We start from the raw sequence: 15,938 nt of genomic DNA, 5'->3' as shown, positions 1-15,938 counted from the left end.
ATTTCAACTATAATACACTCTCAAACAAAGTGATTAGTTCAGCACTGTTTAGGCTACTGAATGTATGTACCGTTTGTCTCAGTGGAGTTGGCTTTTCCCCGTCTGCGAAACAAGGATGCAGTTGAGGCCTGTAGAGGAAGGAAGGGCAGTCTTAGCTTCGGCTGATCCCCTGCTTTGTCTCCTCCACTCATCTTCTTCTTCTCAGTCTTCTTCTTTAACTTCTTGAAGAAGTCCGGCATCTCAACCTCTTTGTTATCCCAAAGACCGTGACACTACGGAGAGAAGAAGAAGTTTTGCGAAATTGTGCTTTATTATCTTTTATATGATGTAACACATGAACCAGCATTCCCGTCAGTACCTTTAGAATGGAGCGATGGAAGAACAGAGCCAGGAGTTGTATTAAGTCAAAGAGAACATAGCCATCTTTCTTCTCCACCCCAATGATGTTGGGCAGAGCAAAGGGCCGGTCCGCATTGATGCCTCGGTAGGCCGAGGTGGTCCAGGGGAAAAAGCCAAACTGGAAAAAATACTTGACCACCACAATCAGCTGGAAGACATAGGAATCATCAATCACCCATACATAAAACGTATGCACGCATGACTGTAAGTCGCTTTGGATAAAAGCGTCTGCTAAATGGCATATATTATTACATTATTATATATAGATATACACACTACATTACCAAACGTATGTGGACACCTTCTCGTCAAACATCTCATTCCGAAAGCATGGGCATTAATATGGAGTTGATCACCCTTTGCTACTATAACAGCCTCCAGTCTTCTGGGAAGGCTTTCCACTGGATGTTGGAACATTGCTGTGGGGACTTTCAATTCAGCTACAAGAGCATTAGTGAGGTCGGGCACTGATGTTGGGCAATTAGGCTTGGCTCGCCGTCGGTGTTCCAATTCATCCCAAAATTGTTCGATGGGGTTGAGGTCAGGGTTCTGTGCAGGCCAGTCAAGTTCTTCCACACCGATCTTGACAAACCATTTCTGTATGAACCTCGCTTTCTGGACAGGGGCATTGTCATGCTGAAACAGGAAATGGCCTTCCCTAAACTGTTAGCACAAAGTTGGAAGCACAGAATCGTAGAATGTCATTGTATGTTGTAGTGTTAAGATTTCCCTTCACTGGAACAAAGGAGCCTAAACCAAACCATGTAAAACAGCCTCAGACCATTATTCCTCCTCCACCAAACTTTACAGTTGGCACTATGCATTCGGGCAGGTAGTGTTCTCCTGGCAGCCGCCAAACCCAGATTCGTCTGTCAGACTGCCAGATGGTGAAGCTTGATTCATCACTCCAGAGAACGCGTTTCCACTGCTCCAGAGTCCAATGGCGGCGAGCTTTACACCACTCCAGCCGACGCCTGGCATTGCGCATGGTGATCTAAGGCTTGCCTGCAGCTGCTCAGCCATGGAAACCCATTTGATGAAGCTCTCGACGAACAGTTCTTGTGCTGACGTTGCTTCCAGAGGCAGTTTGGAACTTGGTAGTGAGTGTTGCAACCGAGGATAGACGATTTTTACACACAATGCGCTTCAGCACTCTGCGGTCCCATTCTGTGAGCTTGTGTGGCCTACCACTTCGCAGCTGAGACGTTGTTGCTCTTAGACGTTTCCACTTCACAATAACAGCACTTAAAGTTAACCGGGGCAGCTCTAGCAGGGCAGAAGTTTGACTAACTGACTTGTTGGAAAGGTCGCATCCTATGACGGTGCCACGTTGAAAGTCACTGGGTTCTTCAGTAAGGTCATTCTACTGCCAATGTTTGTCTATGGAGATTGCATGGCTTTGTCCTCGATTTTATACACCCGTCAGCAACAATATGGCTGAAATAGCCGAATCCACTCATTTGAAGAGGTGTTCACATACTTTTGTATTTATAGTGTATATTATATATAATTAACCATCAATCTAAATAATCAACCAGCCAACCAATCAATCAACATATCACTCCGTTGGGGGTGCCTGCTGTGTGTACCTCTGTGTAGATGATGGCAGCCATCCAGAAGCGCTTGGTTGGGCGTGGCACAGACAGCATGGCCCAGAGGAAGATAAGGATGGGCAGGATCAGACTGAGCAGCGAGGCCGACACCATGTGGTTCAGGATGATCACAAAGTAGCACAGCATCTCTGACTTAGACACCATGGTGTTGTACAGGGCAAACACTAGTCTCAGGTGTCTCGGGAGAGACTGGAAGAACTGATCAGACTCTTCAATTTCATCGTTACCAAACATACTGCAACAGAGGAGAATCACAGTACGTGAGAAAAATGTTTTTTTTTTTTGTGATACTCAACTTTACTATAAGGTACTGTGATACAACTGAATGGGTACACTTGACTATACCATGATTGTAACAAGAAAAAACAAGTCCCAATCTCCCATGACTGACTTGTTGAGCAGTAGCTCGCTGGCCGTGAGGTTCCTGGTCTCACTAAGAGGCCTGGAGGAGTCTGGGAAATCTTCGCTATTCTCATCACACTCCAGATAGTCCAGGGAGATGGATCCTGAAAGCATCACAGCTTTTTCCCTCTCCTCCTCTTCTTCCTCCCTCCATTCCTCCTTCTCCATTCTATACTCCTCCTCCACTTTATATTCCCCCTCCTCTTCTTCATATGCATCCTCTCCTTCTTTACTGTCCTCCTTATTGGGAACAGTATCATCATGGCTGATGAAAAATGTAATTCAGAAAGAAAGATGCATATAAGATGGAGTCAAACAAACTATGAGTTTATAGAGGGGTATAGAGAGTTAGTAGATATGAAACCAAATATACAGTAAGTCAAATAAAATAAGAGTTTATTTGTTGAGGAGGAGCTGGCAAAACGGCCACCTTCTCTATTGGCGCCATCTTGAATAATGGTGTACGGTATAAAGAGCAGAGGAAACCATAAGTGCATAAGTGTCACCATCACCTTAGTGGAGGGTCTTCAGTGTCAAATGAGTCAATGTCCAGGTTGGAAGTTTTCAGTAGTTTCCGTCTGAGTTGGTCGGCAGCGGTTTGGAGTATAGGAGGGTCATCCAGCTCATCCAGTGTGGGCTGACGAGACCCCAGCAGGGTCTCATCCGTCATGCAGCTAAGACATGATGACAGGGAAACATGTTGACCATCCTGGTCCTATGAAGCCTTTCATAAAGCCTCCATAAAGAGGTTATAATGCAGAATAGCATAATAGTATAAATACTCAATAATACATTTAAAACTGATTGGTTCTGTATAATACATGCAGACTGCTTATGGAATAGGTAACGAATTTCATGAATTAACAAATCAAGACTCTATAGGTGTTACATCAATGCTGACCTGGACAAGCTGCTACCCCAGGAGATTTTGGAGTGGGTGTGTTTCAGCTTGGAGTAACCTCTCGCTGATGACGGTACAGGTGGAGGGGAGGAGACAGGGGGAACTATGTCTTCCTGGTCTTCCAGGGAGGCCAGGGTGTTCTGTCTGGACATCCAGTTCTCATAGAAGCGCTTCACACTCTCCTGTGACACCTCTTTCCCCTGTAAAAGGAACATTTTATTTTTGTCAACACTGCAGGGAGGACTTAACTTAAAACAGAGTTTTACAAGTCAAATGACGTATCCCCTGTGGATGAATGTTACTTCACCTTCTTCTGTTGCTGGCCGAGAAGAGCCCTTTCAAAACGTAGCACTTTGGAGATGTCCAGACCATCTTTGCAGAAGGAGTTCAGGCCCTCAGTGAGGTCATCCAGAAGGGACAGGATAAACACCCATAAAAACTTGAGCGAGTCGATAATCCTCTGAAATATATTTTCTGTGAGAAGACAGAAACATTGTATCAAGTTAGTGGCAGTACACAGACTTCTAGAGTTATTCTACTGTATATCCATGAAGGGTCTGTTGAGGTGAAATGTTGACCTTTCTCCTCCACTTCATTTTCCTCTTCCAACTCATCCTCACTAGACTCGGCCCTCTCAATGCCTTGGATCAGACAATTAAAATCATGATGACACAAAATAACACATTAGTTATTCTGTCTCTATGACAAAATTATGCAAACAGTCCCATACAAACCAGACCCTCTTACCTTGCTGTCTCTGCAGCTGTCTCTTTGCCCTCCTCTTCTCCTCTTTTTTCATCTTTGACTCTTCTTTTTTGTGCAAATTTAGGGCTGCTTTGGAGCTTGTGACCCATGCCTCATAAGCTAACTGTGGAGAAAGGAGGCACATTCAACAACGTACCCTAAGACTATTTTACAACTCTTTGTAGTTTGTCTTCTATGTCCCTCACCTGAAAAGCAGATTTCTTCTTTGTTAGTGTCTCTTCCTCTTTCTTTTCCTGGACTTCCTCCTCTTCCTCTTCACTGTCACTCTCAAATAGATGGTAGCCACAGTTGTTCTCAACTGGAGGAAAGACAGAAGTGTAAAACAACAAAGACATGAACTCCTGCTCATTCCACTTTATACTATTGCAGTATGTGAGCTGTTTTGACCACTTAAAATTACTTGAATTTGAATATAAAAATGACAATTCATAATGAGATTAAATGAAAATGATTGAACCATATCCCCCTATTGAAGTTCTGTTTGTAACTGAACAAATCTGAATCTTATTACTTAGGTTTATGGAACACTTACCACCAGGCCGTGAGACCCATGGTTTCCACCGTTTCTCCTGATCATTCTCTGCCTTCTCAATTTCACCTGGAAAACATATTCACCCATTCATCCCATCCCTACATCATAAATGTATCCTTTCATTCAGTGAGACTGAGAAGAATAATGAGTCGAGTCTCCCCCCACCTTAGAATGTAAAGCGATTTGAGCAGTTTTAATAGTCTAGTGCTATTGAATCTAATATTAAAGCTGGAGGTAAACATTGCCCCTAACCACAGAGCTAGGATCAAATTATCTTACCTCCCAATTCTAGTAGGGGTAAATACAAATATCAAAGAGTATACGTTTAAGAACGGACCCTTCGTCAGTGGTTATGGACAACTTCTACTAGCTCCATGACACTCACCGTTTCGCACTGTATCAGTAGGGGGCGCTGGTACGTCGCCTTGGCCAGGCTTACTCTTCTGTTTGGATTTGATCTTCTCCATCCTAGAGGAAGGGTTCAACACAGTGAATTAAAACAATGCAACAATAGCAAACCCCTTTGACTGAACACTAGATGAGAACAAACAAACTGCTGTGGCATAAGTCTTACTGCTTCTTCAGCGTCTCCACAGACTTCTTCTCCATCTCCAGTCTTGCAGCAACCAGTTTCTTCACTTTGGCTTCAAAGAGCTCAGCACCCCTTGAAATATGAAAGAAAAACAACCTATGTGGTCATACATTCAGCTGGTTCCATTCAATAGATTAATAAACCGTCATCTCAAAACTTTACTGGTAAGGAAGTGGTCAGGTCAGTAACTAGATAATTCTAACCTGGAGGCCAGGATCTTGGAGGCCTTGAGGTCAGACACCACATACAGGAAGTAGTAGCTGAGGAAAACCCTCCTCTGAGCCAGGAGCACGGTGAAGCAGATCGCATCCCACACGATGCCCGCCTCCCCCTCCGGCAGCTCACACTCATCATCAGGAGCAGCTGGGAACACACACACACATACACATATGTAAGCACACACGCAGGTGTGCACGTAGCTAAACACACACAGACACAGATAGAACAGGCGACATAAATGCACAACAACACACACAGTGTGTTAATGTGATTATCAGTCACACTTACGGAGATCATAGCCTGTGATTGTACAGACCATGCTGAAGGCCTGAATGAGCCAGCAACCATTCTTCAACAGGCTGTCCAAATAAGCACATGAGCCAAGCTGTGGACACACACATACAGCAAGACAGATAGCTCAGAGGAGACAGAAGATGGGACATGAGACACTGATAGTCAGTAAGTGAAGCTGTTACATTAGCATCAAAGAATGAAGACTAGATTAGTGCAGTAACACAGAACAGGCTGTTAGCATTGATGAGTGATTAAAACCGACTGTGTTATTAGCATAATACAATGTGGTACACATAGTATATGAATGAAAAATCCCTTTCAGCAATGAGGATAGGCTAGCTGAGAAAGTGAGTGATTAGCTAGCTAACATACAGATATCAGGTTCTTCATGCCAATGACAAAACAGGTGTATCCGATGAGCCAGTCCCAGAGCCTGAGGATGTATCGTACAGGCTGCATGAGCAGGCTGCCCCCGAACAGCATGAAGTAGAAGCAGGCTAGCAGGTAACCCAGGCAGAAGATGTTAATGCGGGTGGTGCCTGTGATGAAGATGAGGCACAGCACCAGCCAGAAGAAGTAACTGAACACAAACACCTTGACCATGTCCAGGTAGGACCTGAGGGAAGGAGAGACACATCCATATTACCAATTGAGTAGGTGCAGGAGTTTTTCTATACCATGTGACCAGACTGGAAAAAACTCTGGGCCGTGGTTGTAGGCTGTAAGTTGTTTCATGAAAACTATAAAATAGTTGTCTAAAGCACTTACAGGTCTGCAACCACGCTAGCTTAGAGAGTCCTCTGACCTGCAGTGGAGGAAGTTGTTGACGGGGATGTACTGGTTGAAGGAGCGTGGGTCCAAGCTGCGGCTGATCTCCACGTTCTCCCCCCCCATAAGGCGCACCGCGGCACGGTTCTCCTCCTCAAACACCTTCCACTGCAGCGATGAGCACATGAGCAGGAGGTGGTCGTCTGGACACACAGACAAACAAAATGGCTGCCTTGATCACTTACACTACATGACCAGAAGTATGTGGAAACGTGCTCGTCAAACATCTCATTACAAAATCATGTGCAATAATATGGACCCTCCTTTGCTGCTATAACAGCCTCCACTCTTCTGGGAAGGCTTTCCACTAGATGTTGGAACATTGCTATGAGGACTTGCTTCCATTCAGCCACGAGCATTAGTGAGGTCGGGCACTGATGTTGGGCGATTAGGCCTGGCCAGTTCCAATTCATCCCAAAGGTATTCGATGGGGTTGAGGTCAGGGTTCTGTGCAGGCCAGTCAAGTTCTTCAACACCGATCTTGACAAACCATTTCTGTATGGACCTCACCTTGTGCTTTGTCATGTTGAAACAGGAAAAGGCCTTCCCCAAACTATTGCCACAAAGTTGGAAGCACAGAATCGTATACAATGTCATTGTATGCTCTAGCGTTAAGATTTCCCTTCACTGGATCTAAGGTGCCTAGCCCGAACTATGAAAAACAGCTGCAGACCATTATTCCTCCTTCACCAAACTTTGGGGCAGGTAGCGTTTTCCTGGCATCCGCCAAACCCAGATTCGTCAATCAGACTGCCAGATGGTGAAGCGTGCTTCATCACTACAGAGAACTCGTTTCCACTGCTTCAGAGTCCAATGGAGGTGAACTTTGCACCACTCCAGCTGACGATTGGCATTGCTCATGGTGATCTTAGGCTTGTCTGCGGCTGCTCGGCCATGGAAGCCCCTTTCATGAAGCTCCCGATGAACAGTTATTGTGCTGACGTTGCTTCCAGAGGCAGATTGTAACTCGGTAGTGAGTGTTGCAACTGAGGACAGACAATTTTTTGATGCGCTATGCACTCGGCGGTCCCGTTCTGTGAGCTTGTTGCTCTTAGACATTTCCACTTCACAATAACAGCACTTACAGTTGACCGGGCAGAAATTTTACGAACTGACTTGTTGAAAATTGGCATCCTATGACGGTGCCAAGTTGAAAGTCACAGAGCTCTTCAGTAAGGCCATTCTACTGCCAATGTTTGTCTATGGAGATTGCATGGCTGTCAGCAACGGGTCTGGCTGAAATAGCCAAAACCACTAATATATATAGTGTATGTAGGAGATACAAATTGATGTTGTATGAATGGATTTACATTACACACTATATACAGGGTATTCAGACCACTTGACTTTTTTTTGTTACGTTACAGCCTTATTCTAAAATTTACTAAAGTGTTGTTTTTTTCTCACCAATCTAACTACAGAACACAATACCCCAAAATGACAAGGCAAAAACAGGTTAGTAGAATTTTTTGCAAATTCATAAAAAATAAAAAATGTAATATCACATTTACATAAGTATTCAGACCCTTTACTCAGTACTTTGTTGAATCACATTTTGGCAGCGATTACAGCCTTGAGTCTTCTTGAGTATGATGCTACAAGATTGGCACACCTGTTATTGGGGAGTTTCTCCCATTCTTCTCTGCAGATCCTCTCAAGCTCTGTCAGGTTGGATGGGGAGCGTTGCTACACAGCTATTTTCAGGTCTCTCGGGTAAGTCTGGTTCTGGCTGGGCCACTCAAGGACATTCAGAGACTTGACCCAAAGCCACTCCTGCATTGTTTTGGCTGTGTGCTTAGGGTTGTTGTCCTATTGGAAGGTGAACCTTCGCCCCAGTCTGAGGTCCTGAGTGCTCTGGAGCAGATTTTCATCAAGGATCTCTATGTACTTTGCGCCGTTCATCTTTCCCTTGATCCTGACTAGTCTCCCAGTCCCTGCTGCTGAACAACATCCCCACAGCATGATGCAGCCACCACCATTTATTTAACCTTTATTTAAGTCAGTTAAGACGCTTGGCATTCAGGCCAAAGAGTTCAATCTTGGTTTCATCAGACCAGAGAAATTTGTTTCTCATGGTCTGAGAGTCCTTTAGGTCAAATCAAATCAAATCAAATTGATTTATATAGCCCTTCATACATCAGCTGATATCTCAAAGTGCACAGAAACCCAGCCTAAAACCCCAAACAGAAAGCAATGCAGGTGTAGAAGCACGGTGGCTAGGAAAAACTCCTTAGAAAGGCCAAAACCTAGGAAGAAACCTAGAGAGGAACCAGGCTATGAGGGGTGGCCAGTCCTCTTCTGGCTGTGCCGGGTGGAGATTATAACAGAACATGGCCAAGATGTTCTAATGTTCATAAATGACCAGCATGGTCAAATAATAATAATCACAGTAGTTGTCGAGGGTGCAGCACCTCAGGAGTAAATGTCAGTTGGCTTTTCATAGTCGATCATTAAGAGTATCTCTACCGCTCCTGCGGTCTCTAGAGAGTTGAAAACAGTAGGTCTTGGACAGGTAGCACGTCCGGTGAACAGGTCAGGGTTCCATAGCCGCAGGCAGAACAGTGCCTTTTGGCAAACTTCAAGCGGGCTGTCATGTGCCTTTTACTGAGGAGTGGCTTCCGTCTGGCCACCCTACCATAAAGGCCTGATTGGTGGAGTGGTACAGAGATGGTTGTCTTTCTGGAAGTTTCTCCCATCTCCATCAGGATCTTGGTCACCTCCTTGACCAAGGCCCTTCTCCCCCGATTGCTCAGTTTGGCCGGACGGCCAGCTCTAGGAAGAATCTTGGTGGTTCCAATCTTCTTTCATTTAAGAATGATGGAGGCCACTGTGTTCTTGGGGACCTTCAATGCTGCAATCATTTTTTGGTACCCTTCCCCAGATCTGTGCCTCGACACAATCCTTTCTCGGAGCTCTACGGACAATTCCTTCCACCTCATGGCTTGGTTTTTTCTCTGACATGCACTGTCAACTGTGGGACCTTATATAGACAGGTGTGTGCCTTTCCAAATCATGTCCAATCAACTGAATTTACCACAGGTGGACTCCAATCAAGTTGTAGAAACATCTCAAGGATGATCAATGGAAACAGGATGCACCTGAGCTCAATTTAGAGTCTCATAGCAAGGGTCTGAATACTTATGTAAATAAGGTATTTTTGTTTTTTATTTGTAATACATTTGCTGAAATAAGAATAAACTGTTTTCGCTTTGTTACTATGGGGTATGGTGTGTAGATTGATCAGGACTTTTTTTATTTAATCCATTTTAAAATGAGGCTGTAATGTAACAAAGTGTGGAAAAAGGGAAGGGGACTGAATACTTTCCAAATGCACTGTATATTAGACAATGGCCTGAATCCTTGAGATATGCATTCATACTTTCATGTAAATCAAGAAAGAATGTCAATAGGAGATTTCCCACAAATGACTGAAATTGGAAATGGTTGGGATGAAGACAGAGAGACTCACAGAAAATGAAGTAAGGGGCAGGACGCATGGCGAAGTCAGGCAGATAAAGCCACTTGATGAGGTTGGAGGTCAGGGCCTGACTGGAGGTCCTCCATGGATAATCTGACAGATAGAGTAGAAAATTAAGAAAGCAGTGATAGAAACTATTTACTATTCTATCACCGGGTAACTGCACATGTTTTTAATGGCAGTAACTCTAGAATGAGGCCTTTGTAATATGCAATCGTGTGACTCAAATCCTAATCACACATCAATTATGGTGTAGTTACTACTGTAGTACATTGTAATCTCCAGATATCTCTCCTTACCGACACAGAGAGCGGGAGGGATGCCGATACAGAGCAGGTACTGCAGCACCATGAGTCCTGCAGTGAAGCAGCAGTACTTAGGCCACATCTCCCCTATGGCCTTCCTGCGTCGTCGTGACAGAACAGCCATCAGAGCACAGGAGTGCAGCAGCGCGTAGAAATCCATCCGTTGGCCAATCACATTCACCGCCACCACAAAGCACACCTGAGGGACAGGTAGAGCATCTCAAAGAGCTATGCAACCACTGTGACATGATGATCCTTCAAAATGAAAACATATAGATTAACAGTACAAAATCTCAAATGGAAGCTACAGTAAAAGAGCTATATTGGTTGTAGCTACTCTACCTCCAGGCCAAACTTGTAGAAGAAGTAGTTGATGAAGTACTTGATGCAGGGCAGGATACCTTGGTCCAGGTGCTGGCGTGTGATGCCTTGGAAGATGATGGTGAAGGTGGGGACCTTGAGGTCATTGTGGAGGCGATAGTAGAGCTGATGTCTATGGACCGTCACCTCAAACACCAGCAGCCCCAGCACCATCAGGTGGTTCTGACATCAAAGAAAAACACAACCAAAGAACACTCAGACGATAGAACCATAGATTAATGAAGCTACCACACTAATAATAGGATATTAATTTCTATGTACAGTACTTGCCATTATGTATTAATCTGTTATTAAAATGCATACATCTCAATATCTCTCTTTCAATGGTTTTCATGGCCATACAGTGCATGGCATGACTGACAAATGACATCTGACATCAATATTACTAAATAACCACAGATACTGAGTGAAAAGCTTGTCTTACCCTGAGACAGGGCAGGATCCTGTCTTCACACTTGCGCAGCTCTCCACACCATATGGCTGGGTCAACAGGCTTCACATAAAGCACAGACCTCCTCAGCAGCTCTGCCATGTTCCCCTCCAGCTCCAGCCCTGTCCCATTAACTGACACCAGGCTCTGCACAAACAGAGATGCATACTACTGTAAATGTAGATAGTCACACACACACACATACATGCACGCACGCACACACACATGCACGCACGCACACACACATGCACGCAAACATGACATAATTCCCTTGGGAGCCAACCATTACCAAGTAGATATTGCTGCTACAGAATAATTAATTTTCAGTATTTGATCAGTGTTTTGCATTCTAGAGGAAAGTGAACTCACAGTGGTACAGTTGGAGGAGTACTCCAGAGGTTTGATGACCTTGAGCTGGTACAGCATCTTACACACCACCATGACACAGGCCCAGACTGAGGACACACTGGAGGCGATGGGGTGGAGCCGGGGGAAGGGCAGGGCAAAGGCCCACAGTACCAGAAACAGGAAGTTCATCAGAGACACCTTGGGCAAAGGAACGCAACGCATGAAAGCACATGTTTAGTGCAGACCCCCTACACAGCATTTGTGGTGAAATCAGTGCAGTGTAAATGCAGTTGATGCACCATAAAATGTACTCTAAATGGGGTAAAGGTACAATGACAACATGGAGTTTCAGGGTCACGTAAAGACACCTGACCTCTTGCAAGGACACCCAGATAATGCCGGTAGAGACGATCTTGAGGCTGTGGAGCTCCAGCAGCCTCCAACTTATCTCTTGAGCCCGCTGGAAGACAGCCAGAGCCTGGAGCAGCAGCAGGCCGGCCCGGTCCACCATCAACCCCCATTGGGTCAGACTCTCCTCTGGGGCGCCTAGCGGACACAACAAGGACATCAGACTCAGGGTCAGATAAAAGATGTGATATGCTGTGCTCGATTTCACAGACTGTTTTGTTTATGTGGCATATTTGTTTGTACTGTCTATGTGCTGTTAAAATGAGCTTACTTTTGGTACAGTGAATTAGAATCCGAATCTCAGAGGCACACACCTGTTCCCTCCCGGTCCTTCTCAGATTTCTTCTCTGATGAGGCAGACAGTCCATCACTGTCCAACGTGTGCTGACTCCCCACACGTCCTGACTCCCCACTCATCTGCTTACTCTGCTCCTTCACCATCCTAGCAGGGAGACGGTAGGCAAGTCATATAATAAGTAATACACTATATACAGTACATACTGTATAATAATGATACAGTACATGTAAAGGAAGGAAATGTATAGAAGAATGTACCGTTTCTTTAACTTTTCAATGTTTTCTTTAATTCTGAGGAAAGATACAAATCAGTTAAACATTGTACTTAGAGTGCTAACATTCTTTTAAATTATCTGAAAAATATTACATTACCATTTTTAATAATTCATAATGGACTGATGGAATGAAATGATATCACCCAAAAATATTTTTGACCATTAAAATGGGGTTGCCTTCTCTGTATATTAATGCAACACATTATCAAAGCATGAGCTTGACTCCTTTTTTAAGTTTGCCCAACTAAGGGTGTTTAAGGTTTCTGAAACACTGGGCAAACCACGGTGTGTGAAGCATGCCATTCACTGAGACAGAAATGCAGCTCTTACATGTCAGCTATCACATTGACTGATTTTCTCAGCTCTTCCTCTCTGGATGAAGAGAGATGGACAGAATAGATGAGACACAACATAGAGATGAGTGGAGAATGACAGCATGTTTTTCCAAAGAAAGAAACATAATTGGAGCAATCAGATCATTACATTAATTTACTCCGTTTTCAATTTTTAGATTATACTGATAATGCCATTGTACATCTTTTTTTATTAAAGGCCCAGCACAGTCAAAAACATTTTTAAATATATTTCCACAATATGAGGTTGGAACAATACAGTGAAATTGTGAAAATTATGATAATGCCCATTTAGTGTAAGATCTGTTTGAGAAGACCACCTGAAATTTCAACCTGTTTTGGTGGGAAGACATCACTAGACGGTAAATTAGTTAATAGACCAATACAAAAGAGAGTTCCAAACCTCTCTGCAAATAACAGCTTGTTTTCTGTTTTCCACTCCCCACTCAGACCACTCCCAGACAGTCCTAGCAAAATTATTGATTGAGAAATTGTTCTTTGCTAAGAAGCTTTTTTTGCTTCTTGTTGACCATTTTCATTGAAAAAAAGGTACTTAATTGTTACGCAGAAATTATTTGATATTGAGATGAAAACAGCTGCATTGGACCTTTAAGAAAATGCCTCTAAAAATACCAGTTGACATGAAAATGACATGAAAGGACCACTTTGATGGACTAGTAACAGTTCCCTCCTCCCTGATATAAAGCACATTATAAACTGGGTGGTTCGAGCCCTGAATGCTGATTGGCTGAATGCCATGGTATATCAGACCGTATACGTTGTATGACAAAACATTTATTTTTACTCTTCTAATTACGTTGGTAATCAGTTTATAATAGCAATAAGGCACCTCCGGGGTTTGTGGTATATGGCAAATATACCACAGCTAAGGGCTGTATCCAGGCACTCCACGTTACGTTGTGCGTAAGAACAGCCCTTAACCATGGTATATTGGCCATATACCACACCCCACGGGTCTTATTGCTTAAGTATCCCAGGGGTTGTGATCAGGTTAGCTGTCCCACCTGGATTGTCCCTGGCGGACAGGTATGTTGTCCAGGTTGGTGAGCTCCAGGAAGTCCTGGTTGAAATAGTGCAGCTGCAGGATGCAGGCCAATAGGAAGGCTGCAGGGAGGAGGATCCGAGCAAACAGCTCCACAGTGTCGTACTGCTCCAACCCCAGATCACGCAGACTAGAGGACAGAGGACAGGGACAGCACTGAGCATATAACGTCTACCAGTGGTGTTAACGGTGCTAATGGAATGACATCAAACACATGGGAACCATATGTTTGATGTATTTTATACCATTCCACTGATTCCGCTCCAGCCATTACCAAGAGCCCGTGCTCCCCAATTAAGGTGCCATCAACCTCCTGGGATGCCTACAGTGTCACGTTCCTGACCTGTTTTCTGTTAGTTTTTGTATGTGTTAGTTGGTTAGGACGTGAGTTTGGGTGGGCAGTCTATGTTTTCTGTTTCTATGTTGGTTAATGGGTACCTGATATGGCTCTCAATTAGAGGCAGGTGGTTTTCATTTCCTCTGATTGAGAGTCATATTAAGGTAGGTGTTTTCACACTGTTTGTTTGTGGGTGGTTGTCTCCTGTGTCTGTGTCTATGTACGTTGCGCCACACGGGACTGTTTTCGGTTTGTTTGTTCGGTTGTTCGGTTTATGTAGTCTGTTCCTGTTTCATGCGTTCTTCGTGTCATGTAAGTTCTTATGTTCAGGTGCGTCTACGTCGTTTGTTGTTTTGTAGTTTGTTAAAGTGTTTTCGTGTTTTTTCGTCTTTTATTTAATAAATCATGTCATATCAAGAAGCTGCATTTTGGTTCAATCCCTGCTCCTCCTCTTCGGATGAAGAGGAGGAGGAAAGCCGTTACAGAACCACCCACCTCTCCAGAACCAAGCAGCGCAAGTTCGAGCAGCGGCCAAGAGATCAGGACTCATGGACTTGGGAGGAAGTATTAGAGGGAAAAGGACACTGGGCGCACATTGGGGAATATCGCCGCGCTCGTGAGGAGATGGAGGCAGCGAGAGCCCAACAGCGGTGGTATGAGGAGGCAGCTAGGAGACGTGGCTGGAAGCCGGAGAATCAAGCTCAAGACCGGAGATATGAAGGTACACGGCTAGCAAGGAAGCCCGAGAAGAAACCCCAAAAATTTCTTGGGGGGGGGCTAAGAGGTAGTGGGCCGAGGGCAGGTAGGAGACCTGCGCCCACTTCCCAGGCTAACCGTGGAGAGCGGGAGTACGGGCAGACACCGTGTTACGCAGTAGAGCGCACGGTGTCTCCTGTACGTGTGCATAGCCCGGTGCGGGTTATTCCACCTCCCCGCACTGGTAGGGCTAGATTGAGCATTGAGCCAAGTGCCATGAAGCCGGCTCTACATATCTGGCCACCAGTACGTCTCCTTGGGCCGGCATACATGGCACCAGCCTTACGCATGGTGTCCCCGGTTCGCCTACATAGCCCGGTGCGGGTTATTCCACCTCCCCGCACTGGTCGGGCGACGGGGAGCATTCAACCAGGTAAGGTTGGGCAGGCTCAATGCTCAAGGGAGCCAGTACGCTTGCACGGTCCGGTATTTCCGGAGCTACCTCCCCGCCCCAGCCCAGTACCACCAGTGCCTACACCACGCACCAGGCTTCCAGTGCGTTTTCAGAGCCCTGTTCCTCCTCCACGCACTCTTCCTATGGTGCGTGTCTCCAGCCCAGTGCCTCCAGTTCCGGCACCACGCACTAAGCCACCTGTGCGTCTCCAAAGCCCTGTACACACTGTTCCTTCTCCCCGTACTCGTCCTGATGTGCGTGCCCTCAGCCCGGTGCCACCAGTGCCGGTACCACGCACCAGGCAAATAGTACGCTTTGAGAGTCCAGTGTGCCCTGTCCCTGCTCCCCGCACTAGCATGAAGGTGCGTGTCCTTAGCCCGGTGCCTCCAGTTCCGGCACTACGCACCAGGTCTACAGTGCGTCTCAGCCGGCCAGAGTCTGCCGTCTGCCCAACGGCGCCTGAACTGTCCGTCTGCCAAGCGCCGCATGAACTGCCCGTCTGTATTGAGCCTTCAAAGCCGCCCGTCTGCCATGAGCCTACAGAGCCTTCCGCCAGACTGGAGCCGCT

At 45.4% G+C, this 15,938-nt stretch overlaps 1 protein-coding gene across 1 annotated transcript in view; it reads right to left on the bottom strand.

Annotated features, from left to right (window-relative positions):
- LOC120061619 (piezo-type mechanosensitive ion channel component 2-like) overlaps positions 1-15,938 on the bottom strand; it is a 39,268-nt gene that overhangs the window by 10,729 nt on the left and 12,601 nt on the right. The window contains exons 14-38 of the mRNA XM_039011522.1: positions 13,846-14,013; positions 12,798-12,839; positions 12,210-12,337; positions 11,861-12,033; positions 11,509-11,685; positions 11,134-11,286; positions 10,671-10,871; positions 10,323-10,527; positions 10,015-10,116; positions 6,523-6,688; positions 6,090-6,333; positions 5,712-5,808; positions 5,408-5,567; positions 5,187-5,276; positions 4,998-5,080; positions 4,613-4,678; positions 4,266-4,378; positions 4,063-4,183; positions 3,623-3,789; positions 3,316-3,515; positions 2,927-3,088; positions 2,404-2,679; positions 1,989-2,247; positions 359-547; positions 71-272 (exon numbers count right to left, since the gene is read on the bottom strand). Coding sequence (XP_038867450.1) covers positions 71-272; positions 359-547; positions 1,989-2,247; positions 2,404-2,679; positions 2,927-3,088; positions 3,316-3,515; positions 3,623-3,789; positions 4,063-4,183; positions 4,266-4,378; positions 4,613-4,678; positions 4,998-5,080; positions 5,187-5,276; positions 5,408-5,567; positions 5,712-5,808; positions 6,090-6,333; positions 6,523-6,688; positions 10,015-10,116; positions 10,323-10,527; positions 10,671-10,871; positions 11,134-11,286; positions 11,509-11,685; positions 11,861-12,033; positions 12,210-12,337; positions 12,798-12,839; positions 13,846-14,013 — 3,944 coding nt within the window. The remainder of the gene's footprint in view (positions 1-70; positions 273-358; positions 548-1,988; positions 2,248-2,403; positions 2,680-2,926; positions 3,089-3,315; positions 3,516-3,622; positions 3,790-4,062; positions 4,184-4,265; positions 4,379-4,612; positions 4,679-4,997; positions 5,081-5,186; positions 5,277-5,407; positions 5,568-5,711; positions 5,809-6,089; positions 6,334-6,522; positions 6,689-10,014; positions 10,117-10,322; positions 10,528-10,670; positions 10,872-11,133; positions 11,287-11,508; positions 11,686-11,860; positions 12,034-12,209; positions 12,338-12,797; positions 12,840-13,845; positions 14,014-15,938) is intronic.

The sequence above is a fragment of the Salvelinus namaycush genome, chromosome 16 (genome assembly GCF_016432855.1).
Source record: "Salvelinus namaycush isolate Seneca chromosome 16, SaNama_1.0, whole genome shotgun sequence".
NCBI lineage: Eukaryota > Metazoa > Chordata > Actinopteri > Salmoniformes > Salmonidae > Salvelinus > Salvelinus namaycush.
This window is presented reverse-complemented; position numbering and strand designations above follow the sequence as displayed.